At 51.1% G+C, this 24,772-nt stretch overlaps 1 protein-coding gene across 1 annotated transcript; it reads left to right on the plus strand.

Moving 5' to 3' along the window:
* The first annotated feature begins 4,375 nt into the window (after nt 1-4,375).
* On the plus strand, nt 4,376-24,705 carry ING5 (inhibitor of growth family member 5). The gene is made up of 8 exons (XM_082841064.1): nt 4,376-4,446; nt 6,801-6,872; nt 9,368-9,534; nt 11,091-11,202; nt 11,368-11,461; nt 21,632-21,767; nt 21,871-21,932; nt 23,472-24,705. Exons 1-8 carry the CDS (start codon nt 4,410-4,412, stop codon nt 23,512-23,514), a joined length of 723 nt encoding a protein of 240 aa, XP_082697190.1. The 5' UTR covers nt 4,376-4,409; the 3' UTR covers nt 23,515-24,705.
* Nucleotides 24,706-24,772: the final 67 nt, after the last annotated feature.

Below are 24,772 nucleotides of genomic sequence, written 5' to 3' on the forward strand. Positions count from 1 at the left end.
CAGCCCTCCCTGCAGGTAGATGGGGCCAGGTGGCTAAGTTACTGCCAATGAGACGTGAGCAGCAGTGGTGTGTGCCCCTTCAGACGGTGGGCGGAGCATTCTCCCTCTCCCCCAACCCCCTGACCTTCTTGCAATCCACCCTTGACCATGAAGACAATGGCGAGGCCCTTTGGGGGCAGACGCCACGCTGGAAGGAATCTGGGTCCCTGAGTAACCCCGCCGAGCATGGCTGCCTGGCCCCTGGACTGTTAGATAAGAAATAAAATTCCTTCTGTGCTAGTGGATTTTGGTTGGGTTTCTTTGTTAGAGTAGCTTAGCCTTCCCCCAAAGCACTGGCTCTTGACTGGGGGACATTTTGACAGTCACAGCTTGGGGTGGGGTCTAAGAGCAGCTAGTGGGGGAGGCCAGGGTTGTTGCTGGCCATCCTACAAGCACAGGAGAGGCGCCCCCCTCCCCCCAGCAAAGACTTATTGGTCCCAAACTGTCAGTAGTCCCAAGGTTGAAATTTGTTATCAAAGATTTATCTAAAGTATTGCAACATACTGAAAGAAAAAGCATGGATGAAAAATACTCTCTGCCGTATCAGTAAACAAAGGATGTTGCAGCTATCAAGCCGGCAGCTACTGCAGACACCCCTGATGGTGCACCCTGAGGGGATTCAGGAGGGAGAGAAGCGGGATCCTGGCCCTAGATAGTTAAGGTGCACATCAGAGGAATGATTTCAGTGACCCAGACTCTTGAATTTTCCCATACATAGAAAAGTGTTAACTCCATTAACTTGAGGTGTCTGTTTTCTTTAATTAACAGTACTCTTGATGTTCCGACTGCGCCGTTTTTGTTGCAAAAACTCTCATAGATCCTGGCTCCTCTCTTACCTCCTCAGAGCAGTTGCTCAGAAAGTCTGACAAATAAAGCTGAATTCTCAACTTTTAGGTTGTGCATTTTTTTTCAGTCGACAATAGTTAGGGAATCATCTCTCATTTTTGCAGTTTCTAAAACGGTCTTTGTAAGAGAATTCATCAATATCTGGGAGGAGTTATTTTCATTATATGATACAGGAAGACCACTACCCTTCAAAATAAAGAATTTTTTTTTTTAGATGAAAGGCATGAAGACCAATTTCCCCATAGATAACAGTAAAGGACATAAAATGACAGAAGAACTACAAACAGCCAACAAATGTGTGAAAATCTGTTTAGCCTCACTTGAAATCAAAGAAACACAAAACACTGAGGGTTTTTTTCCCCCTATCATGTTAAGCAAAGATAATAAAGCCTGGTGAAATCTAGGGTTAACAAAAGTAGAAACATACGCAATGGAGTGTCAGTATAACCTTCCCCTCGGGCAATGCATTTGGAAATAGCAGCACTTAGAACACGCCCTTTGAGCCAGCAATACAATTTCTAAGAATCTATCTTGAAGAACTAATAAGACGGGACTTTCCTGGTGGTGCAGTGGTTAAGACTCCACGCTCCCAATGCAGGGGTCCCGGGTTCAATCCCTGGTCAGGAAACTAGATCCTGCACGCTGCAACAAAGAACCTGCATGCCTCAACTAAGAACCAGCGCAGCCAAATAAATAAATATTAAAAAAAAAAAAGAACTAATAAGACAATGTGGTAGATTAAGATGGCCACAACTGCGCTGCTCCTCTGATTGAGAGTTGGGGGTCTACTTCCCCTACCCTTGAGTCTGGGTTGGCCCCAGACTCAACCAATGGAATGTGGTGAGGTGATGTCCTGGGATGACCAAGGTGAGGTCACAAGAGCCTGGCAGCTTCCACCAGGGCCTCCTGGAAATCTCCAGAAGCCCTGAGCAGCCACATAAGAAGCACAACTGGGCTGGAGAGGCAATGTGTAGGTGCTCTGGTCCCTGGTACCAGTTGAATGCAGCCTTCCAGCCACACCAGTGATCTCTACTGTATCACACAGAAGAATCATCTAACTGAGCCTTGCTAGAATGCCTGACCTACAAAAATTGTGAGCTCTAATAAAATGCTTCTTTTAAACCACAGAGTTTTCAGGTATTTTATTATGCAGCAGTAGATAACTGGAACATATACATACAGGTGTATGAACAAATGTTCACCAGAGCACTATTTATGGTAATGAAAGACTGGGAACAATCAAAATATTGTTCATCTATTAGGAGTCTGTTAAAGTATGGTACGCTAACACTGTGAAATATATCGAATAAACAGAATGACATAAAATTGAGTAAAACATGGCCAGAATTTGTGAAGAGTATTGTTAAAAATGTCAATGGTAGAAAAGTGGATAGTGTGACACCAATTAAGAAAACCAACAGCTCAATTTAAAAACTGGGCAAAAGTTCTGAACAGACACCTCACCAAAGAGATGTACAGGTAGCAAATATGCATGTGAAAAGGTGCCCAACATCACTTGTCATTAGGGAATTGGAAATAAGATGAGATACCTCTACACGTCTATTAGCATGGCCAAAATCCAAAACACTGACAACACGAAATGCTGGCAAGGATGTGGAGCAAGGATGTGGAGCAACAGGAACTCTTATTCATTGCTGGTGGAAATGCAAAATAGTACAGCTCATTCTGGAAGACAGTTTGGTGGGTTCTTTCTTTTTTAAAAATAATTTTTATTTTTGGCTGCATTGGGTCTTTGTTGCTATGCTTGGGCTTTTCTCTAGTTGTGGCAAGCGGGGGCTACTCTTTGTTGTGGTGCACGGGCTTCTCATTGCGGTGGCTTCTCGTTGCGGATCATGGGCTCTAGGTGAGCAGGCTTCAGTAGTTGTGGCTCGCGGGCCCTAGAGCGCAGGCTCAGTAGTTGTGGCGCAGGGGCATAGTTGCTCCGCGGCATGTGGGATCTTCCTGGACCAGGGCTCGAACCCGTGTCCCCTGCCTTGGCAGGCGGATTCTTAACCATTGCACCACCAGGGAAATCCCAGTTTGGCAGTTTCTTACAGTGTGACCCAGCAATTACAGTTCTTGGTATTTACCCAAAGGAGTTTAAAAAAATGTCCACACGAAAACCAAAACACGAATGATTATAGCAGCTTTATTCATAATTGACAAAACTTGGATGCAACCAACATGTCTTCAGTAGGTTAATGGAGGGACTTCCCTGGTGGTCCAGTGGTTAAGACTCTGTGCTTCCACCGTAGGGGGTGCGGGTTCAAACCCTGGGTGGGGAACTAAGATCCCGTGTGCTGCGCGGCATGGCCAAAAATAGGTAACTAAATAATAGGTGAATGGATAAATTGTGGAACATATAGACAATGAAATATTCTTTAGCGTTAAGAAGAAATGAGCCATCCAGCCACGAAAAGGAATGGAGGAAACTTAAAATGCCTATTACTAAGTGAAAGAAGTCAATCTGAAAGGGCTACATACTGTATGATTTCAACTATATGACATTCTGGAAAATGCAGAACTAAAGACAGTGAAAAGATCAGTATTTGCCAGGGGTTCGGGGGCAGGGAGAGGGATGAATAGGAGAAGCAGACGATTTTTAGGGCAGTGCAGCTATTCTGTATGATACTGTAATGGTGGATACTTAACATAATTGTACAACACAGAATCATTCGTAATGTAAACCATGGAATTTAGTTAATAATAATGTATCAGTATTGCTTCATCAATTTTAATAAATGTACCCCACCCATGGAAAATGTTTATAATAAAGGAAACCGTGTGTATGTGTGGAGGGGGTGTATAAGAACTCTGTATTTGCTTCTCGATTTTTCTGAAAACCAAAAACTGCTCTAAAGTCTATTAATAAAAACACTTATCTACTTAAAACAATAAAAAGGTGGGTAGTGTGCAATTATGTACGCGAGCGCGCGTGTGTGCATTTTCACATCAAGCATTAAATGGGGCCAGAAAGGTTGCACCGAAACTGCTATCATTTAGATTGAAAGGTGAGCAAGATAATCACAGTCCTTTAACTTCGGGAGGTTGGGAAACTGTAAATTCCTGTACAGTTTGAATTTCTACAATGAAGATAAAATTGGCAAAACAATGAACGTGTTTCCACTCTTAAATATCTGCCTGGGGTTTAGTGAAGAGTTCACGGAGGAGGGTGTACCTTTAAACGTGCATTTTCAGTGATGAACGACTGCCCCCGCTGACCCCCGGAATAGCAGGAGTCTGGGTCCGCGGGGCCCCGGAGGCCGCTCCTCCTCGGGGTCGGGACGCGCTCCACCTCCCCGCTACCAGACACCTGCTCCACCCGCCCCGCCGGGACCGCCCAGCTCCCGCGCGACACCTCGCGCGGCCCCGACCGGAAGCCGTGGGGCGGGCTCAGACGGCGCCCCGCCCCTGAAGGCGACCAATCAGCGCGCGGGGCTCATTAATAGTGACCACGCCGGCCCCGCCTCCGCCTCTCGCGGGGCCACCGCCCGCGCAGACCCAGAGCGCGGCCGCGGACGAAGATGGCGACCGCCATGTACTTGGAGCACTACCTGGACAGTAAGCGGCCCCCGCGCCCCCTAGGCCCACCGCCCTGGCCGGGCCGCCCCCGCCGCGTCCCCCCTCGCCCCGCGCACTAGGCTCCACGTGCGGACCCCGGGGCACGTGGGGGCGGCGGGACGGCCCGGAGGCGGCGGGAGGGGCTGAGGCACGCGCGGGGCGGGAGGGCCCACGTGGGAGGGGCACTGGGGGTGCGGCGCGGGGTCCCGCCGTCACGGCCGCGCCAATTCCAGGTGCGTCACGGCGGGGCGGGGGCCGGCGGGTGCTGGGCGGGGCCAACGCGGCTCGGCCCCACCCTCCCAGGCTCAGCCCCGCCCACTTTCGCCATAGGCCCCATTCTCTCGTCCCTAGGACCCGTCTTCCTTGGCTGGGCCCCGCCCCTCATTCACTAGGCCCCGCCAACTTCGTCGTCGGGCCCGCCCTCTCCGCCCTGGCCCCGCCCTCTCTGTCTAGGCCCCGCCCCTCCGAGTCCCGTCCCGCCCATTCCCGGACCCGCCCCCACCGCGGTGACCCACTAAGGTGGTCGAGTCTCAGTCCCTTGGGACTCTGGGCCGGGTTTGGGGGGCCCAGGGCCTGAGGGTTCTGGGTTCTGTGCCTGTTTGTGCTGTGACCTGGGAGTCCGCTTCCAAGCCTCAGTTCGTGCATCTGCAAGGCATGATGGCGCGGAGGGTCTCTGAGGGCACCTGTCTTTGCGCAGGGGGTTGGGGGCGGTACTTAGACGTGTGGGTAGGATGTTCAAGGCAGTGGTCATCAGAGTGGGCCAACGTCCCGAGGCGTGCCACAGGTTGCACCCTCTGGAGGACTCCTGAGCAGGTGGTTATTTGCCGCATTTCACAGCGTGGGTGATGCTGCGTCAGAGGCTAAGTAGCTTGTCAAGGTCACTCACTGGAGAGTGGCGATCCCACGTTTGAGCTCTGCGGTCCGACTCCAGTCTGGCACTGGCGGGGGCATAGCCTGGGGATGCGGGCTGGTGGGGATTTTGCCTGGTAACTCTGGAGCCTTGTGCTGCACTGGGGATTTTCACTCATCCGGGCCTGGGCGCCCAGACCCCCAACCGAGGTTGCTGAGAGTAGGGAGTGAACCCCGGCTCCGGGGAAGGCAGTGGGGATCCAGCCCTCCCCAAGGGGGTCTCCCAGGCATGGCCCAACCTGAGCACAGCGTCCTGGGCCGGAGAGCACCGTGGAGGGAGGGGCTTCCCCACCATCGTCACTGGAGAGACCTACACCCAGGTGCCTGTTCTGGGTGCTGTGGCTTGCCCTCCTCTGACCCGGTGCCTGCCCAGGGGGCCCCAGGAGGAGGGTCTGAGGAACACGATTCCTGTCCTGTGAGGGACACCCATGTGAAGGCTTGCGGACGGAGGCCCCTGCTCACTCCCTGAGCACCTGCTGTGTGCCAAGAAAGCAGACATGATCCCTGTTTTCCTGGAACTGGCTCTCAAATGGGAGAGATAGAGTTTTTAAAAGTTCACAAAAGTTTAAAGGTCACAAAGGAGCCCAGCAGGTCTGAGAGTGCAGGGGTGGCACTGTCTTGAGAGCCCTGGTAGGACAGCAGGGGAGCCCACGGGGAGGCCATGGGTGGGTCTGTCCCGCTCTCTGTGTGAGCTGGGAAGCCCTGGGGCTTACGCAGCAGCTTTGTACAGTCAGAGCTCTTGGAGCGGTCATCTGTGGAGGGGGCCCGTCCTGGCTGCGGGCAGGTGGGGAGCTTGGCCTGGACCAGGAGCCCGGCCGTGCGGACAGGAGAGCAGTGTAGGGCAGGGTCCTTACCTCTGCTGTCCCGCACGGTCTGTTTGATTTTAAATAAACTCAAGTAAAATGAGAAGTTCAGTCCCTCAGTTGTACTGGCCCCATGTCAGGTGCTCAGTAGCCCCGTGTGGCCAGTGCGTGCTGTGTCGGGAGGCTCTGTCTTGGCATAAAGTTCTACCGCACAGCCCTGGTGGGCACCGCCCAATGCCCTGAGTTCAGAGTAGAGTGGGAGGAGAGCAAGGAGGACCCCGGGGTTTGGGCTTGTTCTCTGTTGTGGGGCGTCTGCCCGGGAGGAGCGGCCTGGGGTCTGCGGTGGGAGAGTCGCACAGGCACCTTCCTCCCTCTGCCCTCTGTTCGCCTCTAGCTTCTCGAGTTTCTGACAAGTTCTGAAGCACGTCAGCCGATTACCAGTGTGAAATAGGGGAGGGCTGGATTCCCCACTGTCTTTAATGTTGGACTCGTGTCCCTGAAAAAAGATACCTTGATTCTTCTGCTCTCCAAACTCTAAGAGAAACAGAAGCCGGAGTGGGCTTATTGTTTGTAGCCTTGAAGTATGAAGCTTGGAAGGTGGGGTTTTGTCCTGCTGTTGAGAAGCATGTGTCTGTGTTTCAGGTATTGAGAACCTACCCTGTGAGCTTCAGAGGAACTTCCAGCTGATGCGAGAGCTGGACCAGAGGACAGAAGGTGGGTTCAGACCTTTCAGAAGAGCCAGGGTGTGGGGAGCAGCTCCCCAAGTCCAGGAGCGGAGCACCGGGATCCAGGGGGTAGTGTACTGGTCTTCCAGGGACCTGGGGCAGTGGGGCTGCTGTCCAGCCTGGGCCGCAGGTGTTGGGTAGTATGTCAGAGAGAGTGCTGAGTCTCTTTTTTTTTTTGGCTGCGTTGGGTCTTTGTTGCTGCGCGCGGGCTTCTCTCTAGTTGTGGAGAGCAGGGGCTGCTCTTCGTTGCGGTGTGTGGGCTTCTCATTGCGGTGGCTTCTCTTGTGGAGCACGGGCTCTAGGCACACGGGCTTCAGTAGTTGTGGCTTGTGGGCTCAGTAGTTGTGGCTCACAGGCTCTAGAGCGCAGGCTTAGTAGTTGTGGCACATGGGCTTTGTTGCTCCGTGGCGTGTGGGATCTTCCTGCACCAGGGCTCAAACCTCTGTCGCCTGCACTGGCAGGTGGATTCCTAACCACTGCACCACCAGGGAAGCCCCTAGTGCTGGGTCTTTAAAGTAAACTTAGTCCCTTGTGTCCCTACACATCTCCATGTCACATCTTTATAATCGTCATCCCCTCCCGCAGTCAAAATATTTGTTACCTTTTCTTTCCTTTAAAAGATTTTCTATTTTCAAACTGTGTACCTATTTTAAACAGTTAGTCCTTTTAGATCTTTTGGTATTTAACTCCCTATTTCTAAACAGTTCATTTTTGCTGCTATTTCTTACTTTATTTCCTTTTGGTTTTAGACTTTATCTATTCAGTTATTACAAAAAGTGAAGACTTACGTCTCCAGTTGTGCCCTGCTCGGTTCATGCGCACACAGCTCCCTCCCCCTGTCTCCTGGGTGTAATGGACTAGAATTTGAACTGTGGTGATGCTGTGCTGTCCAGTGATGCTGTTTCTTTCCTGGGCTGCTGTGTCGGTAGTTTACCATATGCTATGCTCGCATGCCCTGTTTGGAGTAACTGTCTTTTTCTTGGAGTTCTTAATTGCTTTTCTTGTTGGTTTTGTTTTCCTCGTTTTCAGGGTGCCTGCTGCACCAGGTTACCTGCCAGTTCTGTGTGTGCTCTGCATGGAGACCTCTCCTGGAGCCTCTGTCCTGCGGTCCCGTCCGGGCCGACAGTTTCCGGGCCTGCCGCGCACGCCTTGCCCTAGGTCTTCCTAGGCTCTCCCTTTGCTCCTCTTCGGCATGGAGCCCTGTTTCCTAGGCTGTAAACATACTACTTCTTGATTTGCCCATTTGTTTCAGAGGAGCGTTTTCTCTGGGAGCTTCCAGAAAGAAATTTACGGCAGGGTAAATTTCTTATACCATTGCATGTCTGAAAATGCAGCAGTGAATGGTTTGGCTGGGTATAGAATTCCAGATTGACAGGCATTTCCCCCAGAATGTGGCAGGCGTTGCTGCATTGTCTCCTAGCTTCTGTGTTGCTGTTGAGAAGTCTGATGTCATTTGGGTTTCTCATCCTTTGAATATGTGATCTTTTTTTTCCTTTCCTGTTTAGAAGCTTTTAGGCTTTTCTCTTTATCCCTGAGGTTTTACATTTCATGGTGGTGTGCTTGGGTATGGGCACTTTTTCACTCATCGTGCTGGGCACATGTTTGCAAGATTGGAATAGCTGTGGTTTTTCACTAAGGAACAGCTTCCTGACTAGTGAATGCAGAGGTTTCTTTTATGGTGAGATAAAGCATTTGTATTCAGAAATAAGCATAAACATTTGTAGATTGCTTAGCAAATAGCACGCGGAGAACCTCTCTGCAGATGGAGAAATGGAGCCTCTAGTGCCTGGGGGCCCGTGTGATCCTCATGAGCGGGCCCCCCTTCCCCAGGGGTACACCCTGAGTTTTCACCTGCAAGAATGGTTTTCTCACCTCTCTAAACCAAAGAGTTAAGAGTTGCGTCTGTCTTTGCCTTTAACATCAATGGAATCATACAGTGTGTTTTCCTTTGTGTCTTGCTTTTCTCGCTCAGTGCCACCTTTTGTGGGATTAACCGATGTTGTTTGGTTTTTTGTTGCTGGGTAGCGTTCTGTTGTGTGAACGGACCACAGCTTATTTATCTGTTTTACTGTAGATTGGACGTTTGGGTTGTTTTCTGTTATCTGCAGTCATGAATGTTTTCCCATGTGTGCCCTGGCCTCTAAATCTTTAGGGTATGTACCTGAGAGTAGCCTGCCGGGTCATAGGTAAGGTGAGCACATCATTTATTATTCAAACAATAATAAATGGACTCTTCAAACTTGAGAGTCCAAGAGGGCACGATGAACCCTTGCTGGGGCAGCGTCATACGTTGGGACTGTCGTGGGCGCACTGCCCTGGTCGGGGTGTCTGCTTGTCTCGCTGATCCAGAGTGTTTGGGAAGGCGGTGCCCGCCACCGGCGGCCAGTGGGCCAGCCACTTCTTTGCTGGCACTTGTCGTTGTCAGGCTTTATTGGTTGCCAGTCTGGTGAGCGTGTCCTGGCTTTTCGCCCATTACTCTATCAGACAAGAAAGCCGAGATCGACATCCTGGCTGCAGAGTATATCTCCACGGTGAAGACTCTGTCTCCGGGTCAGCGCGTGGAGCACCTGCAGAGGATCCAGAGCGCCTACAGCAAGTGCAGGGAGTACAGCGACGACAAGGTGCAGCTGGCCATGCAGACCTACGAGATGGTGAGGGGGGGGGCGGGGCGGGGGCGGGGCCTCCCCTCTGACGCGCTCCTCGCTTTCACGCAGCAAGGGGGAGGCTGCTCGGGAAACGGGGCGTCGAGGGGCGTCGAGGTGGAGGCCGGGCAGCGATAGAGCGATGCCGCTAGAGAAAGTGCACGTTGGAGGAGTCCTCGTCCTGGGACCATTTCTGTGGTCTTGTGTCCTGTGCCCGTTTTGCTTGTTCATTTATATGTACTTTTAATGCTTGTTTTTGTCAGCTTTAGGTAAAGTCCTAGAATTGGTTTGTCCAATTTCCTTTCAATTCCGCTTCTCTTGGGGTTTGCAAGGTGGCACAAAGCCGTTCTGCGACGCACATGAGGTCGTGTAGTGAGGCTCCCGTCCTTGCCTCCCCCAATAAAACAGTGGTTTTTTTTTTTTTTTTTTTTTTTTTGCGGTACGCGGGCCTCTCACTGTTGTGGCCTCTCCCGTTGCGGAGCACAGGCTCAGGACGCGCAGGCTCAGCGGCCATGGCTCACGGGCCCAGCCACTCCACGGCGTGTGGGATCTTCCTGGACCGGGGCATGAACCCGTGTCCCCTGCATCGGCAGGCGGACTCTCAACCACTGCACCACCAGGGAAGCCCTAAACAGTGATTTATTTATTTATTTTTGCGGTACGCGGGCCTCTCACTGCCGTTGCCTCTGCCATTGTGGAGCACAGGCTCCGGACGCGCAGGCTCAGTGGCCATGGCTCACGTGCCTAGCCGCTCTACGGCATGTGGGATCTTCCCGGACTGGGGCACGAACCCGTGTCCCCTGCATCGGCAGGCGGACTCTCAACCACTGCACCACCAGGGAAGCCCTAAACAGTGATTTTTTTAAAGCCTGAAATTAGTTGTGTTTGAGAAAGAATCCTCTAGGAGGAGACCTTAATGCTTATGTTTGGGACTTCGATGCTCCAAAGTGCTAAATCCTTTGAGTAATCAGCCTGTCTTCCAAGGAGTTAGGTGTGATCAACGTCCTTAAGACAGTCCGTTTTCTCTCTGACGTGTAATGAAGCTTAGGACTGTGGTTCATTTCCAGTCGGGGGCCGTGATGGACGGTGTTGGACGGCTGTCACCAGCCAGCTGGTGCTGTGACGTCCTTTTAGCTACAGGAGCATCCCCTCTGTCACGGGCAGTTCTGTGCGGTCCTTCCTTCCAGCTCCGTCCTGAACTCCATCTTCAAATGTCATTTTCTGTTGACGAACCTATAGCTCTTCACATTTTACGTCAGGATCTAGTATCCAAGGTCCTCAGCCCTTTACTTCATTGCATCTTACGGCTCTGTTTCTCATTGTTGCCTGCCTTCAAGGTTTTTTCCCTGAGTAGGATTTATTCTGTTAATGGGGAACAGAATGTGGGGAAAAAAGACCCTTGCATCAAGTTGGAAATAGCAGGCCTTGTTCTAGCAGAGTGTTGTTACTTCTAGACTCAATTTAAGGGCCAGACAGTGCTTTCTGCTTGATGTCAGGAGCATTTGTGACCCTGAGGCGTTTTGCTCTGAGTTTCGAACGGAATGTGTGAGCATCCTTCTGTGTAGGTGGATAAGCACATCCGGAGGCTTGATGCGGACCTGGCTCGCTTCGAGGCGGACCTGAAGGACAAGATGGAGGGCAGCGACTTCGAAAGCTCTGGAGGACGGGGGCTAAAAAGCAAGTCTGTTAATTTTTCTTCATTTTGTTATTGTTAACTATGGAGTTCTGAAGAATTTTGTCTGATAAGTGTATTAGGAACATTATGGTAAATATCATATTTGGGTAAATCTTGTCCTGCTTCACTGAAATCTGTGAACAAAGTTGTGGTCTTTATTGTTTCAGAAGGTCGAGGTCAGAAAGAAAAGAGGGGCTCCCGGGGTCGTGGCAGGAGGACCTCAGAAGAAGACACCCCAAAGAAGAAGAAGCATAAAGGAGGGTGAGAGGTGCTTTTTTTCTCTTTTTCCCTGAAGAACACCATTGGTATTTGCTCAGGATGGAAACACCGGTGACTGCTAAGGCTGAGGAAGTGCTTACCTGTGCGAGGTGTGCTGTAGCTTTTTGCTTTACCCATGCCAGGTGTGCTGTAGTTCTTCCTGCTTTGCCCGTGCCAGGTGTGCTGCAGCTCTTCCTGCTTTGCCCGTGTCGGGTCAGTTGGTCCTCACGGCAACTTGAGGGAGCAGTGTTGCAGTCGTGGAGACCGAGGCTTCAGAGCTCCTGGGTTTGCACCAGGCGGTCTGACTCCAGAACCCATTCTCTTAGCCACTGCGTGCCCTGCCTCTTAAGAGACACGGTGATGTTTGGTGCGGTTCAAGCTAAGCCACTTCCTAGTAGTTGAATACACATCTGTTGATCATTTTATATATAAATACATGTTTTAGATGTATTCATTTTTAAATTGTGTGACTGCATTTATTAAATATCCATGTCATTTAACTTGAACTTCAGAATATTTCATTTAAAGTACTCTCTCACTCGCTACCCCCTACCCGCCAAGATAGCTTCATAGAATATGAATGGGATGCTTCATCCTCCAAGATAGTGTAACATTGCTTCATAGGAGATGCTAAAATGCCAAGTGGCTTCTGTGGAGATGATTCTGACAGTTATGGGGAGAGTTCAGAAGAGTTAGTTTTCGACAAAAGAAAAGTTTTGGTTCTTAAACCTAGTGTTTAAACTTTTATCTTTAAAAAAAAACAAACCCCAAATAGTGTCTTTGTATTGTAAAGTAATGCACAGATGCAGAAGACCACACAACAAACGTGTGGTTTAACGAATTACTGTAAGAGGCACCTCCTTGTAATCATTGCCTGGCCGGTGACTAACGCTCCCTGGGGGGCCCTTCCCTGTGCCCCTTCAGAATCACCACTTCCTCAGCTCCAGACACACACGACCCACACAGACAGGGTGTTCACTTCCATTCTGTCTTTGTAGTTTTGTCCCTGACACAGTGCACTCCTGGACCCTATAGTTTAGTCTTGTTGCTTTTTTTTTTTAACCTTTTAGATTAACTTCATTAAGGAATAATTTACATAACAATAAAATGTTTTCATTTTAAGTATACAGTCTGATGCTGTATTCAACTTCTTTAAAGTTATAGAACTAGTCAACCTTTCTATTTCTTCTTGAGTCAGTTTTGGTAATCTACATCTTTCAAGGAATTTGTTGTTTCGTGTAAGTTGTCACACTTACTGACATCAAGTTATTCATAATATTCCTTTATTATTCTTCTGATGTTGTAGGTTCTGTGCTGATGCTCACTCTTTTAGACCTGAAATTGATGATTTATGTCTTCTCTCATTTTGCCTTGATCTTTTCAGAAAACTAGCTTTTGGTTTCATTGAGTTTTTTTCTCTACTGTTTGTCTTCTATTGCGCTTACTTCTGCTAATATCTTTATTCTTTCTGTCCCCCTACTTAGCCTGGATTTATTTTGCTTTTCTTTTTCCAGCTTTTTATGGTAGAAGTAGCTTAGTAGCTTAGTATGATTTTCATACTTCCCTTCTTTTCTAATATAAATATTTAAAGCTATAAACTTTCTTCTAATTACTGTTTTAGCTGCGTCACACAAATTTTGATATGTTATGTTTTTGTTTTTATTCCATTCAGAATATTTAAAATTTTCTTTTGTGATTTTTCTTTGACCCGTAGCTTATATAGAAGTATGTTTCTCAGCTCCCAAATAATTTGAGATTTTCCAGGTAACTTTCTAATTTCAATTTCTAATTTAATTTTGCTGTGATCAGAGAACTTCTGTAATTGAAATTATCTGAAAGTGATTAAGTTTTAGGTTATGGTTTATGGTCTGTTTTTCTGAATGTTCCATATATACTTGAAAGCAATGTGTATCTTACTGTTGTTGGGTGGATGTCAATTATATAACTTGGTTGACAGCACTGTTCAAGTTTTATGTATCCTGACAGATACTCTGTTTACTTGTATAAATTACTGAGAGAAGAGTGTTGAGGTCGCCAACTCTAGACATGGACTTGTCTATTTCTCCCCCTGCTTTGTGAGTTTCTGCTTCATATATTTTGAAGCTCTGTTACTTGGAGGTACATACACATTTAGGTTTTTTAAAAATAATGGGCTCCTTTATCATTATTTATTTTGTTGTCCTTCTTTGTTTTGAAGTCTGTTTTGTCTAATATTACTATAGCCATTCCAAGTGTCTTACAGTGAGTTTTTACATGGTGTGTTTTTTCCCTTTTTCATTCTTTTACTTTCACCACATTTGTGTTTTTGTATTTAGAGTGAGTTTCTTGAAAGCAGCAAATAATTGAGTGTTGCTTTTTTATCTAGTCTGAAAATTTCCTTCTTTTCATTGCACTGTTTAGACTATTCAGATTTAATGTAATTAGTGATATGGTTGGATTTAAATTTACTATCTTGCTATTAGTTGTCTCCTTGTCCCATCTGTTCTTTTCCTGTCTTCTTTTGGATTAATCATGTATTTTTTCAGTATTCCACTTTTTTTAAGTGGGTGTCAATGGTATCTCAAAGAAGTCTTAGTTTTCATTTTATTTATTTTTTTGTTTTTTGTTTTTTGGCTGCACAGCATGGCTTGTGGGATCTTAGTTCCCTGATCTAACCAGGTCCCTGACAGTGCAAGTGTTGTGTCCTAACCATTGGACCACCAGGGAATTTCTTCAGTATTCCATTTTAAGGACTATTCAAGTGTGTATACCCTGTTTCATTAACTTATCACAAAGAATTTCAAATAATATTGTACTATTTCATGTTTAATGTAAGAGCCTACGTGAGTATTCTTTTGTTTTCTGCCTCCTGTCCTTTGTGCTATTATCAAAAATTTTACTTCTACGTATGACATAAGTCTCTGAATATATTGTTGTTATTGTTTTAGGTCTAAATCATTGCTTATCTTAAACATTTTAAAATATGAGAAAAAGTTTTATAGTTAGTCCATATATTTACCATTTCCAATGCCCTTCACTTTATGTAGATGCAGATTTCCATCTGGTATCATTTCTCTTCTGCCTGAAGAACTTTCTTTAACATTTTTTTTTTTTTTTTTTTTTTGCGGTACACGGGCCTCTCACTGTTGTGGCCTCTCCCTTTGCGGAGCACAGGCTCCGGACGTGCAGGCTCAGTGGCCATGGCTCACGGGCCCAGCTGCTCTGCGGCATGTGGGATCTTCCAGGACCAGGGCACGAACCCGTGTCCCCTGCATCGGCAGGTGGACTCTCAACCACTGCGCCACCAGGGAAGCCCTCTTTAACATTTTTTACAGTGCAGGTTTGCTGATGGTGATGAATTTTCTGTTTTTGTTTCTTTGAAAATATCTTTATTTCACTTCCATCTTTGAAGGATATTCTTGTTGGATATAAAGTTTCAGGTTGACTTCTTTTTTTCTTTCATCACTAAAGATGTCCTGTTGTTTTCCATCTTGCATTGATTCTGATGAGAAATTAGTGGTAATTCTTATCTTTGTTCTTCTGTATATAAGTGGCTTTGTTTATTTTTGCTGCTTCTAAGGTTTCCATTTAGCAACTTGATTTTTTAAAAAATTTATTTGTTTTATTTATTTATTTTTGGCTGTGTTGGGTCTTCATTGCTGCACGCGGGCTTTCTCTAATTGTGGCGAGCGGGGGCTGCTCTTCGTTGCGGTACGCAGCTTATTACTGTGGTGGCTTCTCTTGTTGTGGAGCATGGGCACTAGGTGCACGGGCTTCAGTAGTTACAGCATGCAGGCTCAGTAGTTGTGGCTCACAGGCTCCGGAGCGCAGGCTCAGTAGTTGTGGTGCAGGGCTTAGTTGTTTCACGGCATGTGGGATCTTCCTGGACCAGGGCTCCAACCCGTGTCCCCTGCATTGGCAGGCAGATTCTCAACCACTGCTCCACCAGGGAAGTCCACAGCAACTTGATTTTTAACAACTTAATTATGATGTGTCCTCGTGTGTGTTTTTTGTGTGTTTGCTGTTTGGAGCTCATTGAGCTTCTGGGAACTGTTAGTTTATAGTTTGCATCAAATTTGTAATTTTTCAGCCAGTTTTTCAAATTTTTTTTCTGCTCTTTTTTGTCCTTTTTATGGGACTCCAATCATATATGTGTGTTAGCTTGATATTTTCCTACAGATCACTGAGGCTCTGCTTATTATTTTGTCAGAAATTTTCTTTCTACACTTCCATTTGGATAGTTTCTATTACTTTATCTTCAAGTCTTTTCTTCCTTGTTGTCTAATTTAATCTTAATCTCCTTTAGTGAATCTTTGATTTAAGAAATTTTCTTATCAGGAAGTTCTGTTTCTTTTTTTATATACTTGCCATTTCTGTTATTACACATATATTTTCCTTTATATCTTTGAATATATCATTTTACAACAGCTTTTTAAAAAACTTTCTCTTCTGATTCTGTCATTTCCAGGTCTATTTCTTTTTGTTGTTGTTTTAAAGCTGCTTTATTAAGGTATGATTGATATATAAAGAACAGTATATATTTAATGCATACATTTTGATGAGTTTGGCAGGTCTGTTTCTGTTGACTGCTTTTTCTCTGGTTGTAAATCACATTTTCCTCCTCCTTCACATGTCTAGTAATTTTTTTAAAATTTATTTTTGGCTGCATTGGGTCTTCGTTGCTTCACATGGGCTTTCTCTGGTTGCGGCGAGCAGGGGCTACTCTTTGTTGCAGTGCACGGGCTTCTCATTGTGGTGGCTTCTCTTGTTGCGGAGCATGGGCTCTAGGCGCACGAGCTTCAGTAGTTGTGGTGCACAGGCTCAGTAGTTGTGGCGCATGGGCTTAGTTGCTCTGCAGCATGTGGGATCTTCCCGGACCAGGGCTTGAAGCCATGTCCCCTGCATTGGCAGGCAGATTCTTAACCACTGTGCCACCAGGGAAGTCCATCTAGCATTTTTTTAAATTTTTATTTATTTAATTTATTTTACTTTTGGCTGCATTGGGTCTTTGTTGCTGCGTGTGGGCTTTCTCTAGTTGCTGCGAGCGGGGGCTACTCTTTGTTGTGGTACGTGGGCTTCTCATTGCGGTGGCTTCTCTTGTTGCAGAGCACAGGCACTAGGCATGCGGGCTTCAGTAGTTGTGGCTCACAGGTTCTAGAGCGCAGGCTCAGTAGTTGTGGTGCACGCGCTTAGTTGCTCCGCGGCATGTGGGATCTTCCCGGACCAGGGCTCAAATCCGTGTCCCCTGCATTGGCAGGCAGATTCTTAACAACTGCAACACCAGGGAAGCCCCCATCTAGTAAGTTTTGACTCATTGTTAAGACAGTGTCAGTGTTATGTGGTTGAATATCAGGATTTTGTTGTCTTCGTTTAACGGGTGTTGAATTTTAAAAATTCATTTAAATTTTTGTCACTAGTTTAATCACCTGTGGAGCAGCTTGATCCTTTGTAGGCACATTTTTAACGTTGGTTAAAAAAAGCCTTTTTCTTAATATGCCAGATAGTAAATATTTTAGGCTTGTGGGCCATATTGTCTCTGTTGTGACCACTCAACTCTGCTGTTTAATATTGAAAGCATCCACAGAAAGTGTGTAGATGAATGATGGGACTGTGTTTCATTAACACTTTATTGTAGAAAAGGCAGCCAGCTGCAGGCTGTATTTTGCCAACCCCTAGGTTAGAGCAGCCTTTACTCTAGGGTTGGTTAGACCCTCCTGCTAAGGTGTGACCCTTCTGTGTTCTCCTCTGAATGTATTTGGTGTTTGACGAGGTCTCTCCATGCTGGCTGGTTGGAACTTGAATGTTGCCCAGGCTGCGTGTGAGCTCTGGGAATTGTTCAGCTCACGGGTCCCTGGTATTCTCTGCCTGGCCTTGTGGATTGTCAGTCCGTGCACGGGCAGCTTAATCTTTAGCTAAAAACTCGAATGGATCTGTTTGCAGATTTCCGGAGTGCACTTCCTCTAGCTTCCTCCTTTCCAGCACCCTGCCCCCAAGTTCCAGCAGCCCCACCCTCCCTGAGCTTTGGTTTTTCCCTCCTAGACATGCAGGCTTTTGCTCCTCTCTAAGGACTGGCGTGTGGAAAGTACCTCCGGGCAGAAAGCTGAGAAGGTCATAGGTCTCACCTGGCTCGTTTACCTTCTCAGGATCGCTGTCCTGTGCTGCCTTCTGTGTAGTGTCTGGTAACTCCTACTTCAGGTGTCTTGTCCAGTTTTCTACTTGTTCATAGTAGGAGGGCAGTTCAGTACCTGTTATTTCGTCAGGGTCTTTGTTTAGGTAAAGTTTCTTTAATGCGTAAGTTTTTCTCCATCCCTTTCTTTTCTTCATAATTTTCCTTCTTGAAGGACCTGCGCTGTTTGGCTTGTAGCGTTCTCCAGAGTCTGGATGTTGCTGATGAGATGTGAACCCTCGCAAGAGCCTCTTTGTTGAGCATTTAGACGGTGCGTCTCCTTCTTGTCTGCTCTGCAGGGGGATCCTGGGGAATGCACTGACCTGTGTGTGTTCTTACTGAAGCCGGTTTTGTAGATCTGGCAGGACATTTAATGCTGGGCCATGAGACCTGTGTCAGAGGTGATTGAAAGCATCTGCCTTATGGGGGATGTTTGTTGACTGTGTGGGAACAGTTAGGCTGTGTCCGTTGCAGACGGATGAGGCCATAAACGTTACAGGTGACCCTTGAACAGTGTGGGGCTGGGGGCACCAGCCCTCCATGCAGTTGGAAGTCCGTGTATCACCTTACAGGCAGCCCTCTGAGTCTGAGGTGCCACATCCGAGGGTTCATCCGACCACGGGTCACGTAGCGCTGTAGCGTGTACTCACTGAAGAAAACCTGTGTGTAAGTGGGCTCACGCACTCCAGGCCCGCCTTGGTCAAGGGCCTGCCGTAAGTCCGCATATACTGTAGTCTTCATTCTGGAGCCCCCATTTGATTCCTTTTTTACGGATTTTAGTTCCTTTTTGAAAAGTCTCCATATTTGCATCCCTGTTACTTACGTTTTCTTCCTAATGTGTGTTTAAAGCCCTTCTCTGCTAATTTTAACATCTGGGTCGTCTCTGCATCTGCTTCTGTCTGCCCACTTCCCTGTGGTTACCACTCCTGCTTTTTCACGTCATGTACTTGTCTCGTTGTCTGGCCTTGGAGGCACGTGGAGAGGGCTTGCCCTTCTTTGGTCCAGGCAGATGGAGCAGGCTTGGGGCGGGGTGGCGAAGGTGGCAGGGGGCCTCCCGGCTCCTGACGGAGAAGCCAGAGTGTCTGTTTTGCTGCCACAGTGGCTGTCTGTGGGCGGTGCTTGGCTTTCCTTCCTGCGGAGGCCTGGAGGAGGAGGCTGGCTGCTCAGAGACCAGGGATGTCACTCTGCAGCCTCTGCATGGCCCCAGGGTCAGTAAGTGGACTGTAGGGTCACGGCCGTGTGTCCGGGGTGCTGCAGAGTCGGTGTGGTCCCCAGTGGGCCTCCGGGCCTCGGCTGAGCACGGGAGATGGATGGCCTGCTCCCTCGGCTGCTGCCTCTTCCTCAGCCCTAGGGCATCTTGCCTGTGTCACTGCACAGCTGTCCAGTGTCTTTGAAGTGTGACCTCACTGTCGGGTTTGTCTTCCACCTCGTGGTGGCAGCAGTGTTCCGCGCCTTTCTGCTCCTTTCTGCTTAGGGCTTGGGGGCGTGCCGGCCTCCTCTGGGGATGAGCAGGTGTTCTCCTGTGTCCTTTCCTCTCCATGAGCCCCCTTGGAGGGACAAGACCCTGGCTCCCTGGTGCAGTGGGAGGCTCCCTGACGAGTGCGTGCCTGGCCGTGGCTCAGACCTCGGGGATGACCCGGGTGTCTCACCCCGTCTCTGCGGACGCACTGGAGCCGGCCGGGCCCGCAGCTGCCCCTCACTGAGGGGGCTGGCGTGCATGTCGCTGGCTGCTGTTCGTAGCGCTGGCCGCAGCAGCGGCAGGTGAGAAGGGGTAGTCAGGGGTGGCAACGTTGGCAGAGCCCTCGGTAAGTCAGGCTGGACCCGGCGCTTCTGCGCGAACCGTTTCCTCTCCACGGCCACCCCGGGCGGTGGTGCCATGACTGCCCCAGTTTACAGACAGAGGGGGCCGGGGGTGCTGAGGCCCGCCCTGAAGGCCCGCTCTGCTGTGTGACCGGGGGCACCCTGTCCCCGGGGGCCATTGGGGCAGGACGGGGCCGGGACGGTGTCTGGAGAGGACAGGACACCCACGGGCCGGGTGCGGGCCAATGTACCCCGTCTGCCGGTGCTGTGGCTTCACGGCCTGCCTTGGGGTGATGCGGTTCCAGGGTCAGAGGCAGGTCCTGTCACCCTGCGGGGCCAGGCAGGGGGGCCACCCGAATGGCGAGCGCCAGACCTCGGGTACGTCCTTGCCGTCTGTACAGCCCGTGAGCCAGGCAGGATCTGCGTGCGGACGCGGGGGCCGTTCCTCCTGAGGATGAGTAGCCGTGCCTGTCGGGGGGCGTGTCCTGAAGCGCCTGGGACGCGCGTGGGGGGCGAAGCGTGTGGGGCTCCCTGGGGTGGCTGGTGAAGGGTGCCCACCACGTCCCGGGGTCCGGAGCGAGGGGCAGCACTGCTGCCTGAGGGGTCGCCCTGGCCTGCCCCAGGGATGGGCTCGGCCAACAAGAAGGGCCCTCGTGGGCTCAGCCCCCGTGACCTCCTGGCCGCTTCCCTCCACCCTCCCACCCCGGAGCCCCCTCCAGGTCAGACTGGAGGAGCGGTGGTGCGGGGTCCCAGGCCTGCTTGCTGGCTGGAGGTGTCCTCGCTGGGGGGTCCCCACAAGCCCTGCAGCCTCTCCTACTGCCACGGCAGCTGGAACTGTGCAGCGTGGTCGAGCCTCAAGTAGAACGCACGGAGCAGACGAGGCAAGGTCTGTGCCGGAGGTGGGAAGCACCGCAGGAGAGGCCTGAGTCTGCTGGTGGGTGGCTGCCGCGGGGGTTTGCACGGATTCCCCGGGGGGCGCCTGGGAGGGAGGCCCCTGGCGGCAGGACAGGACCCTGCGGGCGGTGACACAGCGCCCCAGCCCGAAGGCCTGCTCGTGGCTGTGCCTGAAGCAGTTTGAAAGCACAGGGGCCGGGACGCGTTTCCGTGACGTTTCCAGAGACGGAGAGCAGAGCCCACACAGAGGGAGGGCCCTGGATGGCAGCTGCATGGGCACCGAGCATACTTGTGTCAGGGACGGTGTGCGGCCAGGGCACCTCGCTGGGCCGGGAGGCAGGTCGCAAAGGCACAGCGTGTTTCTAGACTCTGGTGCACAGGGAGCACGTGAGCAGTGAATCCCTTTGGGGACCAGATTTTCTTCGTTTCCTTCCGGGTCAGTGTATTCAGATGGCCCGGCGGCCGCCACGTCCTAGCTTTCCTTTTGCCGTGTTCCTCGTGTGACTTGCTGTGTTTGGTTAGCAAGTGCGCATTTGAATCTGCGCCTGTACTTTTTATTTTGGGGGTGGGGGTGGGGGAGGGAGGGTTTTCTTTCTGTACTGGTGGGAACATACTGTTTGTCTACACCAGCCTGAGCTCACGGGTTTTGTTTTAAATAACGAAACACATGAGAGTCGATTCCACGAGCCCTTCCCTGTGTGCGCTGCAGAGCCGCAGGCAGCAGATCGGAGGGCGGTGTGGACAGTGCAGGGGTCTGGCTGGGCTGTGGGTGGAGCCCAGAGGGCAGCTGGGGAGTGCAGGGCGACAGGCCGCTTCCCTGGCGTGGGTAGGTGAGGGCGGCCCTGCTGACAGTGGGCAGCTGGGTGGGTGGTGGTGGGCTCCTGGGGGTCAGGGCCAGGGCAGGGCGAGGGGGGCAGGGGCTCCTGTGGCTCTCGCGGCGAGGCGGTGGCCCTTCTTGTGGGGGAGGTGCCGGGCGAGCTGGCGGAGCCAGGGCTGCTCAGACACCTGGGCTGCCTGGATGGGCTCAGGTGGGTTCTCGGATATTGCCAGGTGTCCGCTGGTGGTGGTGGCGTGTGCCTGCCCCGGCCGGGGAGAGGCCGCGGGATGCTGCGGGGGCTGACCCAGGCTGGGGGAGGAGCTTGGGGAGCAGGCCCCATCGGGCGGGGGGCCGGGGCTGGGCATGGTTCCTGTCCCTGGGGGGACTGGTCTGGACACTGAGTAGTGAGCGCCTCCCCCCCGACACCCTCCCACGCCTTCGTGCACGGCCTTGTCTGGCGCCATCCGGGGCAGCTCGTCCCTCTACCCCCCCACTCACCACTGTTGTTTCCGCGCAGGTCGGAGTTCACCGATACCATCCTGTCGGTGCATCCCTCTGACGTGCTGGACATGCCCGTGGACCCAAACGAACCCACCTACTGCCTGTGCCACCAGGTGTCCTACGGGGAGATGATCGGCTGTGACAACCCGGATGTGAGTGGGGCCTCACTGAGGCCTGGGGCGGTGTCCTTGGGGCGGGTGGCGCCCGGGTGGCACCCGGAGTGCGGGGCTGACCACCACCTCCTTCGCCTTGCAGTGCCCCATCGAGTGGTTTCACTTCGCCTGTGTGGACCTGACCACAAAGCCTAAAGGAAAATGGTCAGTATGGGCGCCGGCTTTCCTGGAGAACTGGGTGAGCGGCTGGGCTGGGGGCCTGCCTGCCGCCACTGGTCGTGGTCCCCGGGGCCGAGCTGCAGGGGACACCCACCCGCCTCACGCGGGGTTGTGGCTTTTATTACGTTTGCATAATGTAGGGACCCGTGAGCAACATGGGTTTGAACTGCTTAGATGCAGATATTTTTCAATGGTAAATACTGCTGTGCTCCGTGATTCCCAGTGGGTTGGATCTGCGGTGTGGAGGAACTGCAGGTATGGACGGCCGACTGTAAGTCGACTGTGCAAAGAGTCGGCGCTCCAACCCCTGCCTTGATCGAAGGTGACCTGCACTTCCTGTTCCCCCAAACCACGGCCATTCTGACTGTTGAGTGAGGCAGAGATGATTACAGATGCAAACAGAGAATGAGGAGTTCTTCCCCGGGGAGCTTTGACGAAAGACGAAGAACGTTAACTAGGTCTTGGCCAGGCGCAGGCCAGGCACCCTTAGTGCTGCGGGCTTTCCGTTCCATCGAGAAGACGTGCCATGGGTCATGGCGCCGTCTATTCTGTCCTGTGTTCAGTGGGCAGCGGCAGCTTTAGTGTGCATAGAAATCTGGTTTTGCTGACCTGCGCTGAAGCGAAGTCCCGGGAACAGGAGGCGGGGAGGGCAATTTGAGTTTGACTGGGACGTGGTGGGTTTGAGTTGTTTGTGGGACTTCTGGGTGGAAGAGTCTAGTAGGCACTGGAAAATCATTTCCTTCTGGGAGGAGAGGGTCTGCCCACCACTTGCTGGGAACAGGGCGGGACGCGCAGAGCCGGCCAGGAAGCCAGGGCGCCGCGGCCCCAGCCCGCTGCTAACTCCCGACTTCCCTGGGCTCCCCTGGGAGATGGCAGAGAGCAGGCTGCTTCCCGCCTAGGTCTGAGACCTGAGCCCGTGTCTGGGAGTCTGCACACCGTGCTCGCTGGTGCAGCGTTGCCCTCCACCCCAGGGCCTGGCAGGGCCAGGCTCACTCGCTGGCCTGGACCAGGTGCTGGTGGCCGGGGCCGGGGCAGCTGCATCACACAGGATCAGCTGCTTCCCTTCTGTTACGGGGCTGCCAGGGCCCAGGAGGGACCCAGAGCAGCCCCCTGTGTCTCTGGCTCTGGAACCTGCTCGCCCAGGGCCACCAGGGCCCGCTCAGCCCTGTGGGGCGGGCGGGGCTCTGCTCCTCTGCCAGGTTAAGGGGCCCCGCCCGACTGCCCGCCTCCAGTTCGGTCCCAGTGGTGGTGTCATCGCACAGGGAGGACCCGTGAGCTTGATCCAGAGGAATGCCCGTGTGTAAGCACCATGCTGCTCGCCGACCCGAATCTTATCCACCGACTTTAGAACAGACGTGCTGGATGGAATGGCCCGCGTGGGGGCTTTTCCCCGATGGGAAGGCTGCGCTCTCTGCGTTTGTGGGTCTCTGTCCTGGTGCCGTTTCAGCAGCGTCCAGCCATCCTGGAAACGGGGTCTGGCTGCCCACGTGCAAAGGGCCCCTCACTGTGCCTTTCTCATCACAGGTTCTGTCCGCGGTGTGTTCAGGAAAGGAGGAAGAAGAAGTAAGGAAGAGGCGGATGCCCGGACCCGAAGAGCACGTTAATACATCCCTTCATTCACGTCGCAATATTTTATCTTCATTTTAAAACGACCTTGTTTCCAATGATATTTAATAACTCAATGGCCAGTTGTAATTCTGGATATTTCCTAAAACAAACAAGAAGCCACCTGAGCCCTGTTGCCCAGAGGAGTGCCCCTAGGGGACTTACCACAGTGACTCCATTCTCATGACTTTTCGTAGAGACCCCTGGCCCCAAGCATGGCGGTCACAGCGAGTGGCCCCAGGACTTTGAGGGGTGTGCGTGCCTGGTACACTGCCATCGCTTTGCAGCTGGAGGTGTGAGCCCTGGTCATCTGTCTGTGGTTTCCCGGGGCTGCTCCCCGAGAGCCCGGCACCACTGCAGGCGCCTCTGACCCTCACTGAGAGCGGTGCATGTGGAGCCTGGTGACGAGCCTGGGAGGGGCCGGCTCTCCCCGGGGTGGGCAGGGGTCTCAGCTTCGCTGTGCACTGCCTTTTCGTCTGGACTCCCACTTCCCTCCATGAGGGGTTTACTTTCTGGAGTAAACGTCTCTCCATTAGTGAACGATAAGAGACGGCCCAACAGACGGGCTGATGTTCTGTTTCCCTGGGAATTCCTGGCGTTTTTACTGTGAAGATGAATTATCGTGGTAGCATGAAGATAGTGGTCTGTGTGAATATGGAGTGAGTCCAAGCCGCTAGGGGCTGATTTGAAACCTGTTCATTTGCACAGCAGATGAGCAGCTTAGATCGAGGAGACAATTTTGTGATGTGATTTGTGAATTTCTTGTGCCACAATAGCAATTCTGGATGAAGCTAGGAAACTAGAGTGTCCTTTCTCTTTAAACAGCATTCACCAAACCGACTTTGAACCGTCTTTTTGGTAACATTTGGGGGAGGTTGCGTACCTTTGGTGTGTTGATTCCGTGTGTCATGATGGTCCAGAAAGCGTGACTTCTGCAGGTGTCCTCGGACTTGAGAGCCTCCGGCGTGCATTTACGGAAGGGGAAACCTGCTTCTGTGTTCAGGCCAGAAGTCCATGAGACAAACTTGGGGCTGAGATTCCCAATTTCGACGAACCTTGTTTTCTTTATAAGGAAGGCCGTCTGGAATGATACACCCGCTTCCTCCTGAGGCCTTGTTACTATAGATGCTCCTCCTATTTTCTAATATTCACCAAGGAGAGGAAAGAAAGCAGAAGGGAACCTGTGAGGCTGTGTCCTAGACGGGGCCACTCCCCGCAGA

This window comes from Leucopleurus acutus (assembly GCF_964270905.1).
Source record: "Leucopleurus acutus genome assembly, chromosome: 6".
NCBI classification, from domain to species: domain Eukaryota; kingdom Metazoa; phylum Chordata; class Mammalia; order Artiodactyla; family Delphinidae; genus Leucopleurus; species Leucopleurus acutus.